Below are 24,147 nucleotides of genomic sequence, written 5' to 3' on the forward strand. Positions count from 1 at the left end.
CTTAATACCCTCACAATTATTTTGTGATTAGGCTGAGACAGTATGATTGGCTAGAGATCATACAGTGAGTTCCATGGCTGAGTGGGGAATCTGAATTCAAGTCTCCCAGCCCTTCCCTTTCGGGAAGTCCCAATTCAAATCTCTTCCCCCACCCATGAACTAGGGTTGCCAGGTCCCCATTGGCCACCAGTGGGGGGGGGGGAGGGGGGGGGAGGGTTGCCAGCTCCAGGTTCGGAAACTCCTGGAGATTTGGGGATGGAGCCTGTGGAGGGCAGGGACCTCAGTAGGCTACAATGCCATAGAGTCCACCCTTCAAAGCTGCCGTTTTCTCCAGGGAAACTGTAGTCTGGAGATGAGCTGCAATACCTGGAGGCTGGTGTCCCTATGTGAGCTCGATAGGTGGCCTTAGGAGTGTCATCCTCTTTCAGCCATAGTCTCTTGTCTGTGATATGGGAGAATAATAATAATAACAATAATCTACTTTACACGGTTGTGGTAAGGATTACAAGACAATGACTTGGAGCCAATTGAGTGTTTCTGTGGATGGAATGATTTGTGCCTGCACAGCATAACTTTCTCGCCTCCCTTCCCCCCCACCTGCAACTCAAAATTCCCCCTATATTTTATGCTGGGAAGAAAAAAAGCAGCATAAAAAAGTTAGTATGCAAATGGGCTCCCAAAAGAGCAGTAACTTCAGAAGTGGGCTCCACTTCAGAAAGTGGCCTATGAGATTCAGCAACATTACCTTTCACAGTGTTGAGTTTAATGCTAATTAAAGGACAATGTGTAAGATTTCACACTTCAGAGTTTATTATTAGAGTTCACAAGGCCCTAGTAGTTGCACTCAAAGCTATCATAATCAGAGGTGAAAGCAGCAACACCTACAGAAATTGCTGCAGACCTTGAAAATGCAGTATCTGTCCAGTCACACGGCTCTTCCTTTGTTCTCTGGGCTGCAGCAATCTCTTTCCAGTTGCTTATATTACTGCATGTTGTAACTGCTGCTGTGGATAGAGAGTCTCACCGGTGAAACTAGATAAAGCCATTTCAAGTTCATTGTTAAAGGAGTCTGTCCTCACTTTTATTGCTTGTAGCGCAGGACTGGTTCCTCCCCCAAAATATGACTGGTCCTTTTGATCTGTAATAACAAGAAATGAAACCTGTTCAAATGAGCACGTGATGTGGCATACAAAACTAGATGGAGAAAAATGGCTGAATGATGGTGATTTCTGCCGACGGATGGAAGAGACTGGGCTCTTTGCTGTCCCGGAAACCAGCATAATCTGAGACTGAAGCACAGATTACGTTTTCCAGTGCCAGTTTGTTTCTGGCTGGTTATGATGTCATTCTTTATATTCCGCTTTTGATCAATGAGCAATTATCAGTTTCCTAGCAGTATGATCAGCTGTCCCAGAGGCTCCCAAGCACCCAGTGGCTTAACAGGGAACATGAAACACCACTGAAACTGTGGTTAAGGGCTAGATTATGTTAAATAGTGGGTTCCATTGATGAGCAGGCCCCAAGTCTAGTGATCAGCTCAGCTTTATTAGTGATTCAGCAGATACAAGGCAAAACAGGGCAAGAGCCCTGTTTAAATTGCATGCAAACACCACACCCAACCTCACCCAACTCCCAACGATAGGCGGGAAGGGTGGGGTACAAATTTAAATAAATAAATAAACATTAATTCCTCATTGGACACCTCCAGACCTGGTGGGCTATTGTTCTAGAGCTCCAAGCTCAGGCAGTCTCCGGTAGACAGTCCTGGGATATTCCAGCCCCAATACATAACAGATGACCAGTATTCTCCCCCCCCCCATTTTGCTTGGCTAACTTTTCCACGGCTTTTGGTAACCTATAATATAAGAGTGAATCATATATTTGACCTCACATAAGGCACCAGAGTAAAGAGAGTAATTTACAGGTACATGCTCTATAACTAGTGCAGTCCCTCAGCCTCACTGATTGCACTGAGAATGAGAGGAGTAAACCCAAAACTGGTCTTCGCCACCTCTGAGATCCTGAGCAGCTGCTCTGTCCATAAGCCAAACTTTAGTGGCCGTGAACTGGTACGTCTCTGTTGAAATCAGTGAAGCTCTTGCTGATTTCTGTCTGCTGACGTTGTAGACACAGGCACATTCATCAAGGTTCTCTGCCCCCAGAGAATACATGCTGATGGGCAAACGGCTTTCTTTGCTAATCTATTCAACTGCTGTATTAGAGATTTTCAGAACGCAAAACTCCCCCCCCCTTTTTGGTGAGCATTTTGTGTGTGTGTGTGTGTGTGTGAGTATGCCTGGAAGTCATGGTTGACTTCTGGTGACCCCTAATGGGGCTTGGACATTTCAGAGAGGTGGCTTACCATTGCCCACCTCTGTATCCCAGCCCGGGTATTCCTTGGAGGTCTCCCTTCCAAGTACCTGCCAGAGTCGGCCCTGCTTAGCTTCAGAGATCTGACAAGATTGGGCTTGCCTGGGCTATCCAGGTCAGGGGAGAAGGCAAAACGTTTTACAAAGGTTGGATGGAGCCAGGTGAGCTGAAACAAATTTATCTTCTAGCCTTTCATCAAATTACTTTAGAAAAATGTTCAGCATTTTTAGGGTTTGATCCACCTTGAATTTTATACATAGCCTGGTTTGACTGATGGTATTCCCTGATCTTTTACATATGGATTGTGGGGTGTATATGACAAGAAGGTGCATTCTTTCTATGCCTGCTTTGTATGCATGTCCTGCTAGGCATCGTGTTTGAATACAGCAGGGTGCCCCAGCTTTAGTTGAGCCTGTGGGCACTTTTGGAATTCTGAGAACAAACAGAAGGGGCCACAAGAAAGTGGCTGCCAAATGGGATGGAGCCAACCACAAAATGTTTGGGAGGTTCAACAAAGATGATGTCTCCTGGGCTTCTCTGAAGTACTTCCTATATCAGTGAAGTGGAGGAAAGCCAGGGTTAGCTTTGCTTCAGGAAAGCTTTGGGAATAAGCAAGTGGGTGCCAGAAAACACATTGGTAGGAACCATGGTACCCATAGACACCATGTTGGAGATCACTAGAATAAAGTGTACATGCACAAAATCCGATATTGTGTTTGCCTGAACACTGTTATCAATGACCCAAATAAACTCTGAGGATTAGTCATGTCCTATGTTCCTAGACACATTGCATTTTATGTGTGCACATACTATTAAAATATTATACCGATATATGGATGTCCAGAGGCCTTGGAGGAAGGACAAGGGTATACTAATGCTCCCTGTCCATATGTAGGTGAGAAACTGGGGGAGAATATCATTTTACCCATGCCAGTTCTTGTACATGAAACTGAGGTGCAATGAGAGAAGGTGAAAACTCAAGCTATAATTGCTAAAAGTTGTACGTGACCTCTTGAAGAAAGAGGCTGTCTAAGATCGCCTATTCATTGCTACAGGCAAATGAAGAGATAAGAAGCAGACAAAGCAGCAACCCAGAATAGAATCCTGGTCTTATTGGGAGAAAAATGTTCCAGGTGATAATGAATTGCTCCAGATTATATCTCCTTGTATAGAAGAGAGCTTAGACCAAAAGAGAAATGTTTGCTGGTAATAAATAAGAGCTTAGGCCAAAGAGCTTAGACCAAAGAGAAATGTTTGCTGGTAATGCACTGCCAAGTGACACAGAGCTAGGCAAATATGTGCTTCAGGTTGCTGGATTTTTTCAATTGATCAGACAAACTCCATTGTAGTGCAGAAAAGCAAAATTCCTCCAAGGACCTAGATGAGCCAACTGTTATTGTTCAGGAACAAAGCAGTGAAATACGTCAATAAAGCTGGGCAAAAAGGCAGGTTAAAGGTAAAGGGATGGACTCAGTGATGAAGTCAATGATAAAGCAATTGGAAAGTTAGGGGGAAAGTAGCAGGAAAAAGAAAAGAAGCAAGCATATGACTTGTTTGAAAGAGAAGCCTTTCTCTCTGCTTTCCTCCTTAGCATTATCTGCCTCATCTCTCAGTCAGCAACACTATGACATCACCATACCAGATTAACTAGTTTTTTTTGCTAAAGTACCCAGAGTCTAGCCTGAAGGCTCAGTCTTATCAGAACTGGAACTGATATTTATTAATCCCTTCAAGCTCTTGAAGAGAATATGCTTCAAATTTCAGTCAATTCACAGTGTGGAAACTCCATTATTCTCCTTCTGTTATATATTGGGGCTGGAATATCCCAGGACTGTCTACCAGAGACCAACTAGTCATATTTCAGCAGGTGGATTTTTTAGAATTTGATGGTTCTAAGATGAAGATGGCAAAGTGGTAATATGATGATTCTTTCATGCATCCGGATCCACTTTCACTGTAAAGCCAGGATGTGAGTTAGGACTTAATAGCAGGGATCATTTCCTGAGGGAGCACACAGGAGCAGAGCTCTGGCAGTAAGGAGCCCAGGGGGCGGGCACATGCAACAAGCCCCACCCTTTGCTCCCAGCAGCCCTCAGTCGGGCCCCGAGGAGCAAGAAGCAGGCAGGTAAGTTGCAGAGCCCCCCCCCGGCCCGCCTTCAGGTATAAGCTCTCCCTCCTCTGTGAGGGCAGATCTGCATGTCCCCCCCCCACATATCTAGCAATCCAAAACAGTCCAGTGGCACCTTTAAGATCAAGTTTTATTCAGGTACAAGCTCTCCCTCCTCTGTGAGGGCAGATCTGCACCCCCCCTCCCAATAGCTAGCAATCCAAAACAGTCCAGTGGCACCTTTAAGATCAAGTTTTATTCAGGTACAAGCTCTCCCTCCTCTGTGAGGGCAGATCTGCACCCCCCCTCCCAATAGCTAGCAATCCAAAACAGTCCAGTGGAACCTGAGTGGTGGGTGTTGCCTTCTGACACACTTCTGGGAATGTCAGGGGGTGTGGCTTATACAAATAAGCTATACTAATAAGTTATGCGAATGAGCTCCTGCACCTCTTTTTCTAAGAAATGACCCCAGGCGATGGCTCCTCTCTAAGAGATGAAGGGGTAGCTGTTACTGTTCTAGAGGGAAGTGGATTAGGACTGGCCACTGATGTGTAAAGAATGCACTGTTTGTGGCCTGTGCAAAAACAGAAGACATCATATGGAAACATGAAAAAAACATCAGTTGAGTGGCTGAAACACAGGAAATCCTTGGTATGGAAGCAGCCCTAGTGTAGTTTCAGGACTATGAAATCCATGATGCACTGTCACCTAAAGTGAACTATCCATACATGACAATATGGGTTATTTGTCAAAATAAACTACTGTTCTAGAGAAAAATGAATTAGGACTGGCCACTGAGAGAGTGACAAACAGTATTGACGGCTTGACAAGGTCTAGAGGCCACAGGAGGAAGGTTGCAGGCCTAGCATGTCTGGGAAATTATAAATGTCTAGAAGTGTACGAGGTAAATGCTAGAGGTAAATGCTACAAATGCTAGAAGTGTCCGAGGTAAAATGGCGGAACTGGAATGCTTAGTGTCAGAGGAGAACATAGACATTGTGGGCATTTCAGAAACTTGGTGGGATGAGGATAATCATTGCGATACAATGATTCCTTGATAGAAATTATATGGGAGGGAAGGGTTGGAGATGCAGTGGCTCTGTATGTCAGAGACGGTATACGGTCCAGTAAAATTGAGAATCTAAGAGAAACAGATTCACTTACAGAAATGCTGTGGGTGGACATAGTGTGCCCAAAAGGAAGCTTAACTCTGGGAGTTTGATATCGCCCACCAGATCAAAGGTTAGAGGATGATTTAAAAACAGTGAAAAAACTAAGGAAACATCTAGTCACAGAACCTATGGGGAGGGGAGGAGGTGATCCTGGACTTGGTCCTAAGTAATGCTTAGGACCTGGTGAGAGATGTTAACATGATAGTACCGGTTGGGAACAGTGACCATAATGCTATTAAGTTTAGCATTTATGTACATAGGGAGTTGCCCAAAAAGACCAACGCAACCACATTTAACTTCAGAAGGGATAACTTATCTCAAATGAGGGGGCTTGTGAAGAAGAAACTGAAAGAAAAGGTCAGGAGGGTCCAATCACTTTTGGAACCTTGGAGACTATTTAAAACTACAATACTGGAAGCTCAGATAAAATGTATATATGCCGCAGGTTAGGAAAGGTACAAATAGGTATTTAAAAAGGCCTGCATGGTTAACAAACAAAGTAATGGAAGCAGTAAAAAGTAAGAAGGTTTCCTTTAAGCGATGGAAGGCTAGTCCGAGTGAGGTAAATAAAATGGAGCACAGGCTTTGGCAAGTAAAATGCAAGTCAGTGATCAAACAGTTAAAAAGGGACTATGAGGAACATATTGCAAAAAACATGAAGACCAACAGTAAAAATTTATTCAAATACATTAAAAGCAGAAAACCAGTCAGAGAGGCTGTGGGGCCCTTGGATGAGCAAGGGGTGAAAGGATTAGTAGAGGATGATAGGGAAACGGCAGAGAAGCTGAATGCATTTTTGCCTCTTCACTGTGGAAGATGGGAAGTGTTTGCCCACTCCAGAACGACCAATTTCAGGAGGGGTGTCGAAAGACCTGAGTCAGACTGAAGTGATGAAAGAGGACGTCCTACAACTGATGGACAAACTGAAAGTTCACAAATCATCAGGCCCAGATGGCATGCTTCCAAGAGTTCTGAAAGAACTCAAATGTGAACTTGTGGATTTCCTGACAAAAATATGCTATCTGTCACTAAAATCTGCCTCCATTCCTGAGGATTGGAAGGTAGCTAATGTAACCTCCATCTTTAAAAAAGGTTCCAGAGGAGAGCCAGGAAATTACAGGCTGGTCAGTCTAATGTTGATACCGGGTAAATTGGTGGAATCCGTTATTAAAGGGAGAGTTAATAGGCACATTGATGAATAAAAGCCATTGAGGAAGAATAAGCATGGATTCTGTAAGGGAAGATCTTGTCTCTCACTAACCTTTTAGAGTTCTTTGAGGCAGTGAACAAACTTCTGGACAAGGGTGACCCAGTAGATATTGTTTACCTAGACTTCCAGAAAGCTTTTGATAAATTTCCTCATCAAAGGCGCCTAAATAAACTCAGCAGTCATGGGATAAGAGAACAAGTCTTCTTGTGGATTAAAAACTGGTTAACTGACAGGAAAGTGTGTATAAATGGGCAGTTTTCACAGTGGAAAGTAGTAAGCAGTGGGGTACTGCAGGGCTCGATACTAGGTCTGGTGCTTTTTAACTTCTTCATTAATGATTTGGAGTTGGGAGTAAGCAGTGAAGTGAGAACCAGGGAGGACTGTGAGGAGCTCCAGAGGTATCTGTTGAGGCTGGGTGAGTGGGTGTCAACCTGGCAAATGAGGTTCATCATGGGCAAATACAAAGTAATACACACTGGAGCCAAAAATCCTAACTATAAATATACATTGATGGAGTCTGAACTGGGGCTAAGTGACCAGGAGAGAGATCTTGGAGTCATAGTAGATAACTCACTGAAGATGTCAACTCAGTGTACTACTGTAATGAAAAAGGCAAATGCTATGTTGGGGATTATTAGGAAGGGGAATGAAAACAAATCATCCAGTATTATAATGCCCCTGTATAAATCTACGGTGCAGCGTCATTTGGAATATTGTGTTCAGTTCTGGTCACCACACTTCAAAACAGATATTATAGCATTGGGAAAGGTGCAGAAAAGGGCAACTAAAATTATTAAGGGTATGGAACACATTTCCTATGAAGAAAGGCTAAAGAGGTTAGGACTCTTTAGCTTGGAGAAACAACGATTGAGGGGTGACATAATAGAGGTTTACAAAATTATGCATGGGATAGAGAAGGTAGAGAAAGATGTACTTTTCTCCCTTTCTCACAATACAAGAACTCGTGGGCATTCAATTAAATTAATGAGCAGTAGTCTTAGAACAGATGAAAGGAAGTATGTCTTCATCCAAAGAGTAATTAACATGTGGGATTCACTGCTGCAAGAAAAGGTGGTAGCAAGTACAGACAGCTTCAAGAGGAGATTGGAAAGATAAGGGAGAGAAATAAGTACTTTCCCCCCTTTCTTACAATATAAGAACTCATGAGCACTCAAATTAACGGGCAGTAGGCTTAGAACAGATAAAAGGAAGTACTTCTTCACCTAAAGAGTAATTCACTGCTGTAGGAAGTGGTGGCAGCTACAAGCATAATTTCAAGAGGGGATTGGATAAACATATGCAGCAGAGGTCCATCAGTGGCTATTAGCCACAAGCTATAGATGGAACACTATGTCTGGAGCAGTGATGCTCTGTATTCTTGGTGCTTGGGGGGCAACAGTGGTAGGGCTTCTGGAGGTCTGGCCCCATTGGTGGACTTCTTGAAGGCACCTGGGTTTTGGCCACTGTGTGACAAAGAGTGTTGGACTGGATGGGCTATTGGCCTGATTCAATATGGCTTCTCTTATGTTCTTATGTACAGTGTTGCAAACCAAAAGGTTCTTCCAGGTTTCTGTGAGCTTTCTGTAGTCATAATTTATCTTATCTTGAACATACTTGCACAAAAATGCAAGGGTTTGGCAAGAGGGTGTGCAGTATGCATGGAACACACGGCTATAAAATAAGGATTACAATTATCTGTATTCTAAACCTGACCCTGCATAGAAATGTAAAAATAAAGCACCAGAAAAGGAATTGACACATTATCAAAACTGCTTTGGTTAAGATAGAAAACATTTCTATGGTCCAGCATAGTTTTGTCTCCTTTTTTGAGGGATCATTCATGGCAATCAATTTTTCTGGTTTTATTAAAACTAGTTATAAGCATACTTTTCCTATAGCATAAGCTTTCTACATTTCAGCATGTTTGAGGTTCCACGTTACTACTCTCCCCCCCCCCCACTACTCTTGATAGCATGTTTGGACTTTGCTATGCCCCTTTTGGTATCAGATCTTAATTGTTTGTTCATTGTTCTTTGTCCAGTTTGCTAAATTAGCTTAACAGTCTCCATGATGAGAAACACTAATTTATAAATGCAATTCTGCATTTATGCTGGAAATGCAAAGGTGACATTCCTAGGGACAGATCCATTGTCTCAGAATAACACAAAACATAGAGCCATTTCAACTATGATCTTCTGCCATATGAGTCCACCCTAAAAATAACATGGTAACAATAGAAGCAAGTTAAGCCTCCTCATGAGGTGGAAATGCTCCTTTCCATTTCACAGGAAGGTCAACACAACTATGGGGGAGAGGTGGAACTGCAGAATGGGCTCCTCTCATATCATTTGTGGTTTCTGAATACCTTTGTAACTGGGGAATGAGCCACACTGCAATGGCTCCTCTGCTGTAGATATTTTAATGTGATTAGTAAATGGGGAATGGCAGAATAAATATGGAGATACCATAGGCTGCATCTCAAAGGGGGCATTACACATTGCAGTGCTTGTGGAGAGTTGCCAGGTGCTAAACCAGAGACACTCCCTGTTACGATAAGAGCTCAGAGGCAGTGGTGGTGTGGTACCCACACACTGTCACACCAAAGTTCCTTTCAAAGAATGAAAAGAGCAAGAGCCCAGTAGCACTTTAAAGACTAACAAAATTTGTGGCAGAATATGAGCTTTTGTGAGTCAGTGCTGTATCTGAAGAAGTGAACAGTGACTCACAAAAGTTGATACCCTGCCACGAATTTTGTTAGTCTTTAAGGTGCTACTGGGCTCTTGCTCTTTTCTACTGCTACAGACAGACTAACACAACTACCTATCTTGACCTATTTCAAAGGATGAAGTAAGAGTAGCCGCAGCAGTGTCCCACTAGGAGGTAAAAGAACAGGTTGACAACAAAACAGCAGGGCCAAAAAGTCCCTCTAGCTCTTCAAGTAGCAGACGTTGCCTTGAGCACCTGGCAACTGTAGCTTGTAATTTACTGCTAAAACAGAAATGTGGGCAAAAAAGAGATGCCATGTTTCACATGCTTTTGCCCCGAAGTCCCTGGGCAATTCCGCCTTTGGAATGTGTCTGCTAATTGGAAGCACTTACATTAAATAATAATGCTGCATAAGCTTGGCTGGATGAACTGACAGATAAACTAGCAAGTTTCATTTCCAAAGTCCCATAGATACACCAATCCTGAATAATGTTTCTATGAGACTAGTTACTGCAACAGAGGCTTTCTGGGAGCCAAAATCAGGAAACGGTTAAGTAAAAGCAGGTGGAGTGCTGCAAGAGCAAAGCAGGAAATAGCAGAGTGTCTGAATGGATTCAAAAGAATGTTCCCTGCCTCTCCCCCTCAGTCCTTGGGCAGCTGCAGTAACAAGCTATCCGCCCACTCCTCTGCTGCCCTTATCTCTATCAGCCCCTGAAGACACAGAGCCTTGAAGGCCGCAAACACCATTGGCCTGAGTAATCCACAGCAATTCGAAGCCAGGCCCTGGGAGTATTGGGAGGAAGCTGCCTGGAAGGCAAAAGAAACAAGAGACCCACCCACTGCATTAAGTAAGGCATGAATGAGTAAGAAACACCCTGTCAGCACCAGAAGCTGTGCTTGAAAGGAACTGCCTTGTGCTGTGGTTTGAAACACAAGAGAAACAAAAACAAGGAAGACAGTAACTCATTTAGAACATGCACTTTTATCCTAAAGGTTATGGAGTTGCTTTCTCCAAGAAACATCTGATATGCAATAATATAGGTTTTTAAAAAAATTACATAACAATAACAGGAAACAAAATATAACAGTGACCATAAAATAGAATGAAACAGATGAGTGCAGTCAATATATCCTACAGTCATGCTTACTACAACAGATATCTATGTTTACCCTAACCCTTAATTATAGATTTTAATTTTAACATAATATTGAAACCCAATAAATTTCCCAACCTTTGATTTTCTTATTTATCAGTGCAGTAAATCTCACCAACTTCACCACATCCCATACTTTTAAAAGCCAGTCTGTCTTATTTGAACATGTTTTGTTTTACAATGACTGGCCAGCACCAGCCTCAGGGTTAACAAGTTTTAAACAGGTCTTGAGTCAATGGCTTTACCATTTTAACACAGGCTGATTCTGCATCGGCTTTTCCCTCCATTGTTTTACGAAACCCACGTTGGAACAGAAGTTCCCCTCTGCATTGCATGCTGGTTTCACTTTCTTTGATTATCGGGTTTTATGGTAGCTTCCACACTCCATGCCACTTTCACATTCTTTGACTGTGGGATTTTATCGTACCTTCTGCATAGATTTATGACTGTTTTATGGCTGTTCAGGGGTGACTTTGCATTTAGTACAGCATTACCCTGAAGTATTTGAATGTGGTTTTGAGCCACCCCCAAAAGCCACCATCTGGCATAATGCCTAACACAACTTTTAAATATATCTGTGCATGTTTGCAGGCCTACCACATGTGGAAAAAAAATCAGTTCTATCTTTAGAACACTACCAACATGCATCTGACAAAGAGCAATACATTTCTGATAAATCTCCAAGGCGATAAATGCCACTGCTGAACTATTTTAAAACAATTTCCTCTTAATTGCTAACTGACTGAGAACAAAGACCCGTCCAAATATATGTAGTGCCAAACATCTTCTTTCAGCGAATAGCTTAAACACCTTTTTTGGGTGGGGGGGATGAGCTTCTTTCATCAGATAGGGAGCTCGGATTCTCAAAAGCTTATACCCTGGAAATCTTGTTGGTCTTCAAGGGACTACTACCTCTTCTACTGCAGACCAACATGGCTACCCTTCTGAAACTTAAATACCTTTGACATCTTTTAACATGGCTTTTAACTGCCTGCTCCTCCTCCATTTCTAACTGCAAAATATACAGTTTAAATAATAACCCCTATTATTTCCTAATGCTCATTCCTCAAATTTTATTTCCCTACTTTACCCCACATTTCCATCCTGTTTGTATTTGACTTATTGATTTACTAGGAATAAGGCTCATTGTGGAAATAAATACAACGAGCTCTAGAAAGAGGCTCTGGGTGGGTGCCCTGGCCTTGGGCACTTAGTGCCAATTTGCTGTGGCAACCTCAGCAGGGTATAATGACACAGAGCTTACCATTTTCTCCAAGGGAACTGATCTCTGCCATATAAAGAGCAGTTGTAATTCTGAGTGATCTCCAGCCATCCCCTGGAGATTGGCAACAATGGTTCCCTAGGAGGAAATGGCTGGCTTGGAGGGTAGAGTCTATGGCATTGTACCTGTCTTGGAGGTGGCAACCCTATCTCCTTCCCAACCAACCATCAACATATCATTATCTACCCCCTGACTTCAGCTTTCCATCTCCCACACACACACACACCTCGAGCCTCTACCTAGGAAAAGTACAGTCTTTCTCCTCCTCAGTGTGGACCCAAGCAGGAGGGGAAGCAACCACAGCATAATGATTCAGAGTCCACCCTGCAAAGCCACAATTTTCTCCAGGGGAACTGATCTCTGCCATCTGGAGAGCAGTTGTAATTTGGAGTGATCTCCAGCCCTCACCTGGAGATTGGCAACAATGGTTCCCCAGGAGGAAATGGCTGGTTTAGAGGGTGGAGTCTATGGCATTGTACATGTCTGAGGTCCTACCCCTCCTCAAACCTCACCCTCTCCAAGCTCCACTCCTCAAATCTCCAGGTATTTCCCAACCTGGAGTTGGCAATCCTATCTCCTTCTCAGCCAATCATCAACCTACCATTATCTGCCCCACTGACTTCAGCTTTCCACACACCCCACCTGCAGCCTCTACCCTGCTCTGAAGCCCTGACTGCTACATCACACAGGCTGTCATAGGGTGGCAACCTCAGCAGAGTATAATGACACAGAGTCCACCATTTTCTCCAGGGAAACTGATCTCTGGAGAGATCATCCATCTGGAGAGCCGTTGTAATTCTGAGTGATCTCCAGCCCTCACCAGGAGGAAAAGTACAGTCTTTCTCTGCAGTGGGGACCAAAGTAGCTTACACCATTCTCCTTTCCCCTTTTTGATCTGCACAAGAACCCTGTTTATTTATTTATTTATTTAATTACATTTGTACCCTGCCCTCCCCGCAGGCGGGCTCAGGGTGGCTTACATAGGCACAACTGTGCAATAAGATACAACACGATTAAAACAATTTAGGCACCCAAAGTGCGATAAAATTACACAGTTAACCACTTAAAACACAGTTCAATCTTACAGAATGCATCGGTGATTAAAATACTCACTCAGGGCTATTTTTGGGCAGGAACGCACAGGAACGGAGTTCCGGCTGGCTCCTGAGTTGGCCACGCCCAGCAGGAACTCATTAGCATAACAGGCCACACCCAACAGCAGAAACCCATTAGGATTAGGGGTGTGTGGCCTAACATGCAAAGGAGTTCCTGCTACAAAAAAAAGCCCTGGGTTTTGACAACAAACAAGGTCAACAGAATAACAAGCAAAAGGTGGGTGTGGCTGGATGAGCACACTTCTGGTAACATGGGGGTGAGTCCTAATGTGCTGTGCTGTCAGGGGTGTGGCCTAATATGTGAATGAGTTTCTGCTGTTGGGTGTGGCCTATTGTGCTAATGAGTTCCTGCTGGCTTTTTCTACAAAAAGAACCCTGGTTATATATCACAGTGAGGTCAGAAGAAAGGGGGCGTGCTATGGGCCGAGATGTTCTGGATGGCTAATCAGCCCACCTCGACGGCACTGCTCTTCAGTACACGATGGTGGTAATAGTGGCGGCGGTGGCTCCTACTCAAAAGCTTGGTGAAAGAGCTCTGTCTTGCAGGCCCTGCGGAACTGTAAAAGGTTCCGCAGGGCCCTGATCTCCTCCGGGAGCTCATTCCACCAGGTAGGAGCCGCCACCGAAAAGGACGTGGCCCTTGTGGCAGCAAGCCTGACCTCTTTAGGTCCCGGGGTCACTAGGCGGTGTTGTGACCCCGACCAAAGTGCTCTTTGGGGCCTGTATGGGGAAAGGCGGTCCCTCAAGTATGCCGGACCCTGGCCATGTGAGGTAGGTTAGGCTGAAAGTCTGTGACTGGTCCGAAATCACCCACTCAGCTTCCACAGCAAGAACCTGGGTTTGGCAGACCCTGCTCTGAAGCGTTAACTGCTATGCCACACTGGCTATGGTATCGCCTGGTATCACAACTAAACTCCAGACAACAGATCTCTCTCTCCCCTTGGAGAAAATAACTGCTTTGGAGGGTGGGCTCTATGGCATTATATTCAGCTGAGGCCTCTCCCCTTCCCAAACCCTGGCTTCCATAGACTCCACCACAAACTCTCCAGGAATTTCCCAACCTGGAGCTGGCAACCCTAGTCAGGACTGGCCCCAATGAATTCCCCACAAAGGCCTGGAAAGGGTCTCCTGGCTTTGCCTTTTTACTGACAGAACCAAGCATGATTGCCTAGCAACAGCCACTGAGGGGAAAATTAGTCCCACAGGAGCCAAGCAGGAGAAGTGTCTTCATCAGGAGAGACAGCCGTTTTGGCAATTATTCTGACAGGGAACAGTGGCTAAGATGGCAGTGGGCGGGGAAGAGGAGCGGACACAGCACCCAGCCAATGGCATGCAATTACTCTTGAGTGGCGGTTGATGGGCCAATGGCTGATGGAGCGCACAGCACAGCCAATGGGAGAGCTGGAAATGGCCAATGCATTAAGAGAATTATATATAAGATGTTTTTCATATATTGCTGGTTAAATGCCTTTGGAATTAATCCAGCTTGATCAAATGGAAATAATAGGCTTTAATCTTGCTAAAATTGTTAATATTTTATTATAATAACTCAAAAGACTAAGAGGCCTGTAAGAGCCCAATATTGTTCTCTTTTTCTGGTTTAGGGGCTAACACTATTTTATTCTTGAACTATGCCTTTAGCAATGTTTTTGATGCAAATATATTGTTAAATGCCAAAAATACATTTTTTAAAAATTAGGGTTTCGGAGTGACAAAACAGCCAAAATCATTACATTCATTCTCTGTATATCCCATCCAGATTTCAACACAACTAATATAGGATAATTAATCTTTATCCCTCCTTCGTGGATGATATGCATCTTTGCATACTTTTGCAATCATCCCTTTGAAAAACAGTTATGGACAAAGGGCTATGAAGGGTAGCAATCAAAGTCCTCATTCCTTATCTGTTTGGGCAGAGACTGGCTTGGATCCAATGGAGGAATTCCAAGGATGAAAGGGAGGGTGATTTTTACCAGTTCCCCTCTCCTGCTGAGTCCTATGACTGTTCATGCATGCTGTTCCTGGGAGTCCCCTGCTCCCAAGGAGCAGCATCTTTAAGGTTGTTCTGAGCTGCAGTCAGAGGATGAAGGTGACAGTCACACTCTAAGGATAGAAATTCCATGGAAATTACTGGTAGATTAAGGCCATTGTATTCCCTTTTGCCACAACCATATACTGTCGCATATTTATAATGGTTCAACCAGCAACCCAGACACTGATTTGGAGAATGCCTTCATTTCCCCAGCTCCTTACCCTCAGTAATCCTTCTGGAGAATATGAGATTAGAGAGCTCATGGGGCCCCAAGGGACGTGCAGATCTGGGTGAACAGACACAGAATCTATTACCACAGGAGCCCTTTGTCTGATGGGAATCCTGGGACCAAAAGGCCAGACCATCTAAGTGGCCAGCACAAACCCTCCAAGGAACCATCTCATCAGATGTCAGGTTCCCATATTAGCTGTCCTTCCCTACCTACAATGTCAACAGGTCCCTCATGATGATATGGAGCACAGCAGAAGTGATAAACTCCAAAGCAGAGTTCTCTTTAAAAGACCTATCATTACCTGGGGGGGGGATGCCTTAAGGCAGTTTTCAGGGTCTGCTCCTCTGTGTATGGCACAGATTTGCTGTAGAGCATTTTGGAATAAGTTGCCTGCCAGGTAGCTGTTCAAGTCCTGTAGATTTGGCCTTGGCTAGATTCAGCATGGATTCCTCCTCACCTCTTATATGAGTTCTTTCGTTCTGCATGACTCTATGATTTACTTTCTTTAACTAATGTGGGATAAAATAAAGGTAGCTGGAGGGTAGGGTTGCCAAGTCCAAAATTACTTACCGCGGGGGAGTCCCGTGCTGTCCCGGGAGTCCGTGCACGCGCACAAAGCGCGAGCGCTGCCGCAATGACGCCACCCAGAAGTGACATCATCGTGTCGGCATGTTGGGGGCAGGGTCACTAGGATTCGAGGGAAAACCATAGAGTTTTCCCTCAAATCATAGACCGCCCCGCCCCAACGTAGCCAGCGTGATGATGTCACTTCTGGGTGACATCATCACACTGGGGACGTGTGCCGGAAGGGGGTGGAGTTCCCCCCGGGGCCCGATTTGCTGGCGTTGGGAAACGGGCCTCTCAGGCGGGGGTTTACCCACCCCCCGGGGGGACTTGGCAAGCCTACTGGAGGGGGGCATACATTACTTGATGTGCTCCACTTAAAAGAAAGTGGAGACACACTGCAAACTAAACAAACATGACTTTGATATGTGTGTACGTTCTGTGCCGTCAAGTCACTTTCTATTTATGGCAACCCTATGAATTAATGTCCGCCAAAACATCTTATCATTAATAGCCTTGCTCAGGTCTTGCAGACTGAGGGCCATGGTTTCCTTTATTGAGTCAATCCATCTCATGTTCAGTCTTTCTCTTTTCCTGCTGCATTCAACTCTTCCTATCATTATTGTCTTTTCCAGTGAATTTTGTCTTCTCACGATATAATCAAAGTATTATAGCCCCAGTTTAGTCATTTTAACTTCTAGGGAGAGTTCAGACTTGATTTGATCTATAGCCCACTTATTTGTCTTTTTGGCAGTCCACGGTATCTGTAAAACTCTCCTCCAACACCACATCTCAAATGAATCAAGTTTCTTCCTGTTAGCTTTTTTCATTGTCAAACTTTCACACCCATACATAATAATAGAGAATACTATGCCATAAATTAACTTAATGTTGGTCGCCAGCAACCCATTCTTATACTTAAAAATCTTTTCTAGTTCCTTCATGGCTGCCCTTCCCAATCTCAGTCTCCTTCTGATTTCTTGGTTGCAGTCTTCCTTTTGGTTGATGATGGAGCCAAGGAACAGAAAATCTTGACAAATTTAAATTTCTTCACCATAAACCTTAAAGTTGTATAATTCCTCAGTAGTCATTACTTTTGTCTTCTTGATGTTCAGCTGTAATCCTGCTTTGGCCCTCTCTGCTTTAACTTTCATCAGTAGTTATTTCAAGTCTTCACTAGTTTCTGCCAGTAATGTGGTATCAGCTATGGGTGTGCATTCGGCATAACTGAACAACCCCCCCCCCAACACCTGAAAAATACTTTATAAATTTTGGGGGGGTATCAGTTAAACTGAATACAGATCAGAGATCTGTACTCGGCTACCGGCATAGCTGAACCCAACCCCCCCCCCCCGGGTTTTTATTTAGGTATATTCATTTGTACAGAGAGCCAGCCCCAGCCGAGGCTGTGCAGAGTTCTCAGCTCCACACCACCCCTGCTGATCTGTGGTGTGGCTTGCAGAAGGCATTTAAAGGGAATGCAGTACCTTTGAATGCCTTTTACAAGTGCCGCCACGCACGTGAACTCTTCTTGGGACTACATTCATGTGGCATCACTTCTAAAAGGCATTTAAGAACATAAGAGAAGCCAATGTTGGATCAGGCCAATGGCCCATCCAGTCCAACACTGTCACACAGTGGCCCAAAAATACCAGGTGCCATCAGGAGGTCCACTAATGGGACCAGGACACTAGAAGCCCTCCCACTGTTGCCCCCCCCAGGTACCAAGAATACAGTGCATCACTTGCCCCAACCTGAGAGTTCCTACCTATACCTTGTGGCTAATAGCCACTGATGGACCTCTGCTCCATATGTTTATCCAATTCCCTCTTGAAGCTGTCCATGCTTGTAGCCGCCGCCTCCTGTGGCAGTTAATTCCATGTGTTAATCACTCTGGGTGAAGTACTTCCTTTTGTACACTCTAACCCAACTGCTCAGCAATTTCATTGAGTGCCTATGAGTTCTTGTATTGTGAGAAAGGGAGAAAAGTACTTCTTTCTCTACCTGCTCTTTCCCATGCATAATCTTATAAACCTTGATCATGTCACCCCTCAGTCGTCGTTTCTCCAAGCTAAAGAGCCCCAAGCGCTTTAACCTTTCTTCATAGGGAAAGTGTTCCGACCCTTTTATCATTTTAGTTGCCCTTTTCTGCATTTTTCCCAATGCTATAATGTCCTTATTGAGGTGTGGTGACCAGGATTGTACACAAAATTCCAAATGAGGTCGCACCATTGATTTATACAGGGGCATTATGATATTTGAATTGTGTTAAATGTCTTTGCAAGTGGCGCTGCGTGAATGGAGTCCCAAGCAGTCAGTTCTGGGTGAACTCACCACTTGGGACTCCATTTGCACGGTACAGCTTGCTAAAGGCATTTAAATGAGTGAACTCCCAAGTGATTTCACCTGGAAGGTGTTTATTTTCCCCCCTCCACCTGGAAGGTGTTTAAACACTTTCTCCAAGCAGCGAGTTCCCCAAAATTTCAGGAACCCTGAATATTTCCTGAATCCCAATACCATACTAATATCGGGATCTGGGAATATTGGGAAATATCAATATTTTGGGGGTTCTATATACCCAAACCCGGAAAATACTGTTTTTTGCATACCCCTAGTATCAGCTGCGTATCTCAAATTTGAAGTTCCTTCCACCATTTTCACTTCACCATCTAAATCTAACCCAGCTTTCCTTATATATTCTGCATACAGATTGAAGAGATAGGGAGATAAAATTCATCCTTGTCTGACAGTTTTACCAATTGGAAACCATTCTGATTCTTCATATTCTGTCCTAACAGTAGCCTCTTGTCCAGAGTACAAGTTGTACATGAAGACAATCAGATGCCGTAGCACACCCATTTCTTTTAAAATCAACCAAAGATTTTCATGATCCACACAATCAAAAACTTTGCTGTAATACATGAAACACACACTGATTTTCTTCTGAAATATGCTCCAGTAATCAATGTAAATTTGCAATATGATCTCTGGTGCCTCCTCCTTTTATAAATCCAGCTGGAATGTATGGTATTTCTCATTCTATATATGGTAACAGTCTTTGTAGTATGATTTTGAGCATCACTTTACTTGTGTGAGAAATTAATAGGATGGTCCAATAGATCTCCTTTTTTTGGAACTGGAATGTACATTGACCGTTTCCAGTCTGTGGACCATTGTTTAGTTTTCTATATTTGTTGGCATACTCTTGTTAAGATTTTGATGGACTCCATTTCTGTGGCTTGAAATAGCTCTATTGATGTCCCATCTACTCTTGGTGATTTGTTCCCCCCATTTGCTCTCAATGCAGCTTTCACTTCACTTCCTAAAACTGCAGGTTCTTCAGAACATTTTTCTTGGAAGGAATTGGTTATCCTTTCATCTCTTCTGTATAGTTCTTCAGTGTCCTGTTCCATCTTTTCTTCATTTTGTCCTGTTTAGTTAATTTATTTGCATGTTGATTGTTCAGCACGCCTAACCATGCTGTAAATTTCCCTCTGATTTCATGAAACTTGTGGAAGAAATCTCTTGTTCTTCCTTTTTTGTTGTTCTGTTCTTGATATACCATGTGTATAGTAGCAGTGGAAACAGTTCTTCCCATCTGAAAATAGTTACTGCTATTGTTATGTTTTTAGCCTACAGCCCTCAGTTTGCATGACCCGAGCAAGTCTGCTAATGACAGGATATTTTGGAGGACATTCATTCACAGGTCCACTCACCATAAGTCGGAAGCAACTTGATGGCACTTAACACACACATTGGTTCAGTCTTACAAACTGGGAAAAAATACAACTAAAATCAAGATTTGCCAAGGATAAAATAAGAAACTTTGCAAAAACAAAATCGGACTTGGATAAAATTTGGTTGTCATCTGCAGACAAACTGATACAAAAAGTATATAATTTTTATTAAATGAGGATATGCAAGCGGAAACAATAAAACCATGTATGAAGATGTGGATGAAAGATTTGGGAAAGGATATAAGCTTAGATAAATGGTCAAAAATGTGGAGTTCAACTAAATTGTTAAGAGCTACATCCTATAAAAAAAACATTGTCAAAATGTTTTACAGGTGGCATTGGACACCAGACAAAGTAGCTAAATGCTATAAAAATGTGTCAGCCAACTGTTGGAGATGTAAAAGAAATGTAGGTTCGTATTATCATATATGGTGGAGGTGCGAAAAACTGGTTAAATTTTGGAAGACCATAAAGCAGGTAGTTGTTGAGATAGTTGGAATAGAGCTTGCGTTGGAACCAGAAATATACTTATTGAATATGCTACCAGAAGGTATAAAGCATAATGATTTACGTTTGATATTATACATCCTTACCTGTTCCAGAATTCTTATAGCTAAATGTTGGAAATCAGATAAAACACCAAGTAGAGAAGAATTAATTACAAAAATTATGGAAATAAAAGAAATAGATAAAGTAAACATGATATTGTCGGGAAAGGACGAAAAAGTGTTTAAAAATAGATGGCAGAAAATAGACAGATGGTTTGAAAAAAATATGATGTAAATCAATATACTTTTGTGTTATTTTTTTTGTTATGGAAAAAAGCTAAATAAACTAATAAAACACACACACACACACATTGTAATGTGCTGAAATTTGATTCTGCCAGCCAAACCTCTAGAATAATTCTGATTTAATAATCTAAGATCAAGAGCTGGCTTGCAAGTGTACAGAAGATGTGTTAACTGAAAGACAGCAGACACAAAAAGGATGGCTGCTTGTACATAATTTCAGACTGTGCTTGTGCAATGGTTCAATTCACCTAGTCTTTTCAGTGCAGGGGCTGAGAAAGCGTGAGACATGAGAAAGCAAATCCTAGTCCTTAAAGCTTTGCCCTCTCCAGAGCAAGCAAGCACAGGGAGAGAATGGAAGATACGCATGAGCAGCTCAATATCTCTGACCTTGTGACCTTTGAGTCCTATATTCCAGGAAATGTATTCTTTCTTTGCTCTGTGTGTCCCCCACCCCTCCAAGTGTTTGTATTTACTTGGCTGCTCCTGGGATCCCCTTGTCTTCTCTTTGGTGATCCTGTCATGTGGTTTTAAGAAAGCAAAAGTATTTGTGAATCAGCATTCAGGCAACATGGGTTAAACACTGCAACAAAACTTTAATTAAATGTTTATGAAGTCTCCCACAATACTTGCAAAGAAAAAGACAGGCAAACAACCTTGTGTTAGTTTAGATCCATCCAGCTATTTGCCTGCAGCTCCATTGTAGAGTAAAAGACTGATGCATTAATCCTCGTTAACTTCAGCCATTCACAACCCCAGTGCAGGGCAGAACACTGTCCAAACATCTGTTTTGGCCATACATTTTTTTTAAAGTTGAAGAGTATAATACTTAGGAAATAGTATTTTCTTGACATGATAAATTTTCAGAAATTCCACGCTCTTGTACATGACACCAATTGTGTGTGTGTTACATATTCCACAGTGGCAAATCAGTATTATCACAAGCGTCTATGGGACATTGCCTGTGGTGTGATGTAATGAAAAATGTACTGTTTACTGGACTCAGTGAAGGTTTAGAGGTGTTTTTAGAACTTTCTTCCAAAAACTGACAGAGGGGTAGATGCTTATCATCTTATCCAGAGGAGTACTTAAGTAGCACTTTAGAAAGAACACAAATTCCTAGCAATGCAAAACAATCTCCTCACCATGCCTTTTCATCTCAAGACCCCTTTTTATACAAATCTGCTTTTTTAAAAAAAATGTGCTCTCCTTCACTAGAATGCCCACTGAAGCATGGGGAGCGGGAGTGACAGGTCAAAAAAGCAAACAATATTTTTTCCTCTGAAAGGCTATTCTTTCCTCCAGGATATTTGTGGGGTGATCACAGCATCACTTGCAGAAACAGGGGAAAAACACCACTGCAGCACTAAGTTGGAAGCTACTCAGGTAGAAATCGATTGTCTGTGCAAGGCCTAAGCCCAACCTCTTCTGAAACAGAGGATCAGTAAAGAGGATACTAAATCATGAAACTAACCCTGACAACGATAGCTCAATGGTTTTCCCACTATGTTTTACACTGCAAACAGCAGCTTCAGAAGCCCAAACTTGGATCAGGACCACGGCATGGGCAAGCAGGGGTTTGACCTGTTTTAATTCTGTCAATCTAGTAAAGCCTAGATCATTTTCAAATAGTGGAGGAAGCTACAAGGTGCTCAGCCCTACTTGACTTAATATTAACCAACAGGCAAGAGTTGATAGACGAGGTGAAGGTTGTGGGGACCTTAGGGGGAAGTGACCATGTTCTCCAATTTTAGTAGGACAGATTTATTCCATAGATGCCAATGCAAAATCCGCACTGGGACTCTTGTATAAAATAATAAGCAGCAACCAAGATAAATATCCTGAGGCAGTGCATATTATTGCTGGGGATTTTAATCACGCTGAATTAAAAACTGTGCTCCCTAAGTTTTACCAGCATGTGAAATGTGCCACCCGAGGAGATAAGACCTTAGATAAGTTCTACTCTAACATAAAACATGGTTACAGAGCCATGCAGCTTCCACATTTGGGCCAGTCAGACCACATGTCCTTGCTCCTAGTACCAACATATATTACCCTCAGGTCACAAGCTCCTGTAAAAAGAAGGATGGTAAAATCTTGGCCTGAGGATGCTTCCCATCAGTTGCAAGATTGCTTTGAGAGGACAAACTGGGATATTTTTGATCATGAAGACCTGGAGGAACACACAGTGGCAGTCCTGGGTTATATTAAACACTGCATGGACAATGTTGCTGTGGAGAGGTGCATACGGGTCTATCCCAATCAAAAACCCTGGATGACGAGAGAGGTACAGCGACTTTTGAGGGAGAGGAATATGGCCTTTAGGTCTGGAGACATGAACCTTTATAGCTCTGCCAGAGCCAACTTGAAAAGAGGTATCCGACAGGCTAAGCTGGGCTATAGGCAGAGGATTGAGGATAAATTCAATACGAATGACATGCAGCAGGTGTGGCAGGGGATTCAGAATATTACCAATTATAAACCAACTCTTGCTGCCGTGGATGGAGACCCTTCATTGGCGGAGGAGCTTAATCTCTTCTCTGTTTCACTTTCCTTGTTAAATGGACAAAGCAGAAAAGAATTTCATCTTACTATTGTATATCATGCTTTTCTGCACATTAACATCTCTGTGGCTTGAGAGAACCTTCTTCAGATTGGCTATAAGGCAAACAGATCCACAGAGGATGCCATCAACACTACTCTGCATACTGCTCTGTCACATCTGGAGCAGCTGGGGAGTTATGTGAGGCTGTTGTTTGTGGATTTTAGTTCTGCCTTTAATACCATCCTCCCAGATAGATTAGTGTCCAAATTGGAGGGCCTTGGACTCTCCAGCTCCATATGTTTCTGGATTTTGAACTTTTTGACAGCCCGCCCCCAGAGGGTTAGAGTAGGGTCCTATATGTCCACAGCCCTTACCGTTAATACCGGTTCTCCACAAGGCTGTGTATTGAGCCCCTTGCTCTATACCCTCTACACACAGGATTGTACCCCCACCCACCCCAGTAACACCATCATCAAGTTTGCTGATGACACCACTGTGGTGGGGCTCATCTCTGGGAATGATGAGTCTGCTTATCGGGATGAGGTGGAACGGCTTTGTGTTTGGTGCAGGGAAAATAATTTGATCCTCAACACCACCAAAACCAAGGAATTGGTAGTGGACTATAGGAGGAACAAAACGGACATTCAGCCACTGTTTATTGGTGGAGAACGTGTGGAGAGGGTGGCTACTTTTAAGTTTTTGGGAGTGATTATTGAGCAGAACTTGACTTGGAGCACTAACACCACTGCTCTGGTGAAGAAGGCTCAGCAGAGGCTTTTTTTTCTCAGACTTTTAAAGAAAAATAACTTGAGTGAGAAAATACTGATGTCTTTCTATCGCTGCTCTATAGAGAGCATTTTAACATACTGTGTCTGTGTCTGGTTTGCCAGTTGTACGGCTGTGGAGAGGAAAGCACTCCAGAGAGTTATCATCACAGCCCAGAAGATTATTGGCTGTCCTCTCCCACTCATGGAGAAATTGTATAGTTCTCGATGCTTGAAAAAAGCAAAGAACATTCTGCAGGATTTGTCACACCCTGAACACTCCCTGTTTGAACTGCTGCCTTCGGGTAGAAGATATAGGACAATCAAAACAAGGACAAACAGATTAAAAAACAGTTTTTATTC

At 43.1% G+C, this 24,147-nt stretch overlaps 1 protein-coding gene across 1 annotated transcript in view; it reads right to left on the reverse strand.

Annotated features, from left to right (window-relative positions):
* Nucleotides 1–833: 833 nt before the first annotated feature.
* Nucleotides 834–24,147, reverse strand: part of RAD51B (RAD51 paralog B) — a 545,357-nt gene continuing 522,043 nt past the window's right edge. Inside the window, exon 11 of the mRNA XM_015413281.1 lies at nucleotides 834–1,138. Within this exon, the coding sequence (XP_015268767.1) occupies nucleotides 978–1,138 (161 nt within the window). The 3' untranslated portion in view covers nucleotides 834–977. The remainder of the gene's footprint in view (nucleotides 1,139–24,147) is intronic.

Source organism: Gekko japonicus, unplaced genomic scaffold, assembly GCF_001447785.1.
Source record: "Gekko japonicus isolate JY-2015 unplaced genomic scaffold, Gekko_japonicus_V1.1 scaffold32, whole genome shotgun sequence".
Lineage (NCBI taxonomy): Eukaryota > Metazoa > Chordata > Lepidosauria > Squamata > Gekkonidae > Gekko > Gekko japonicus.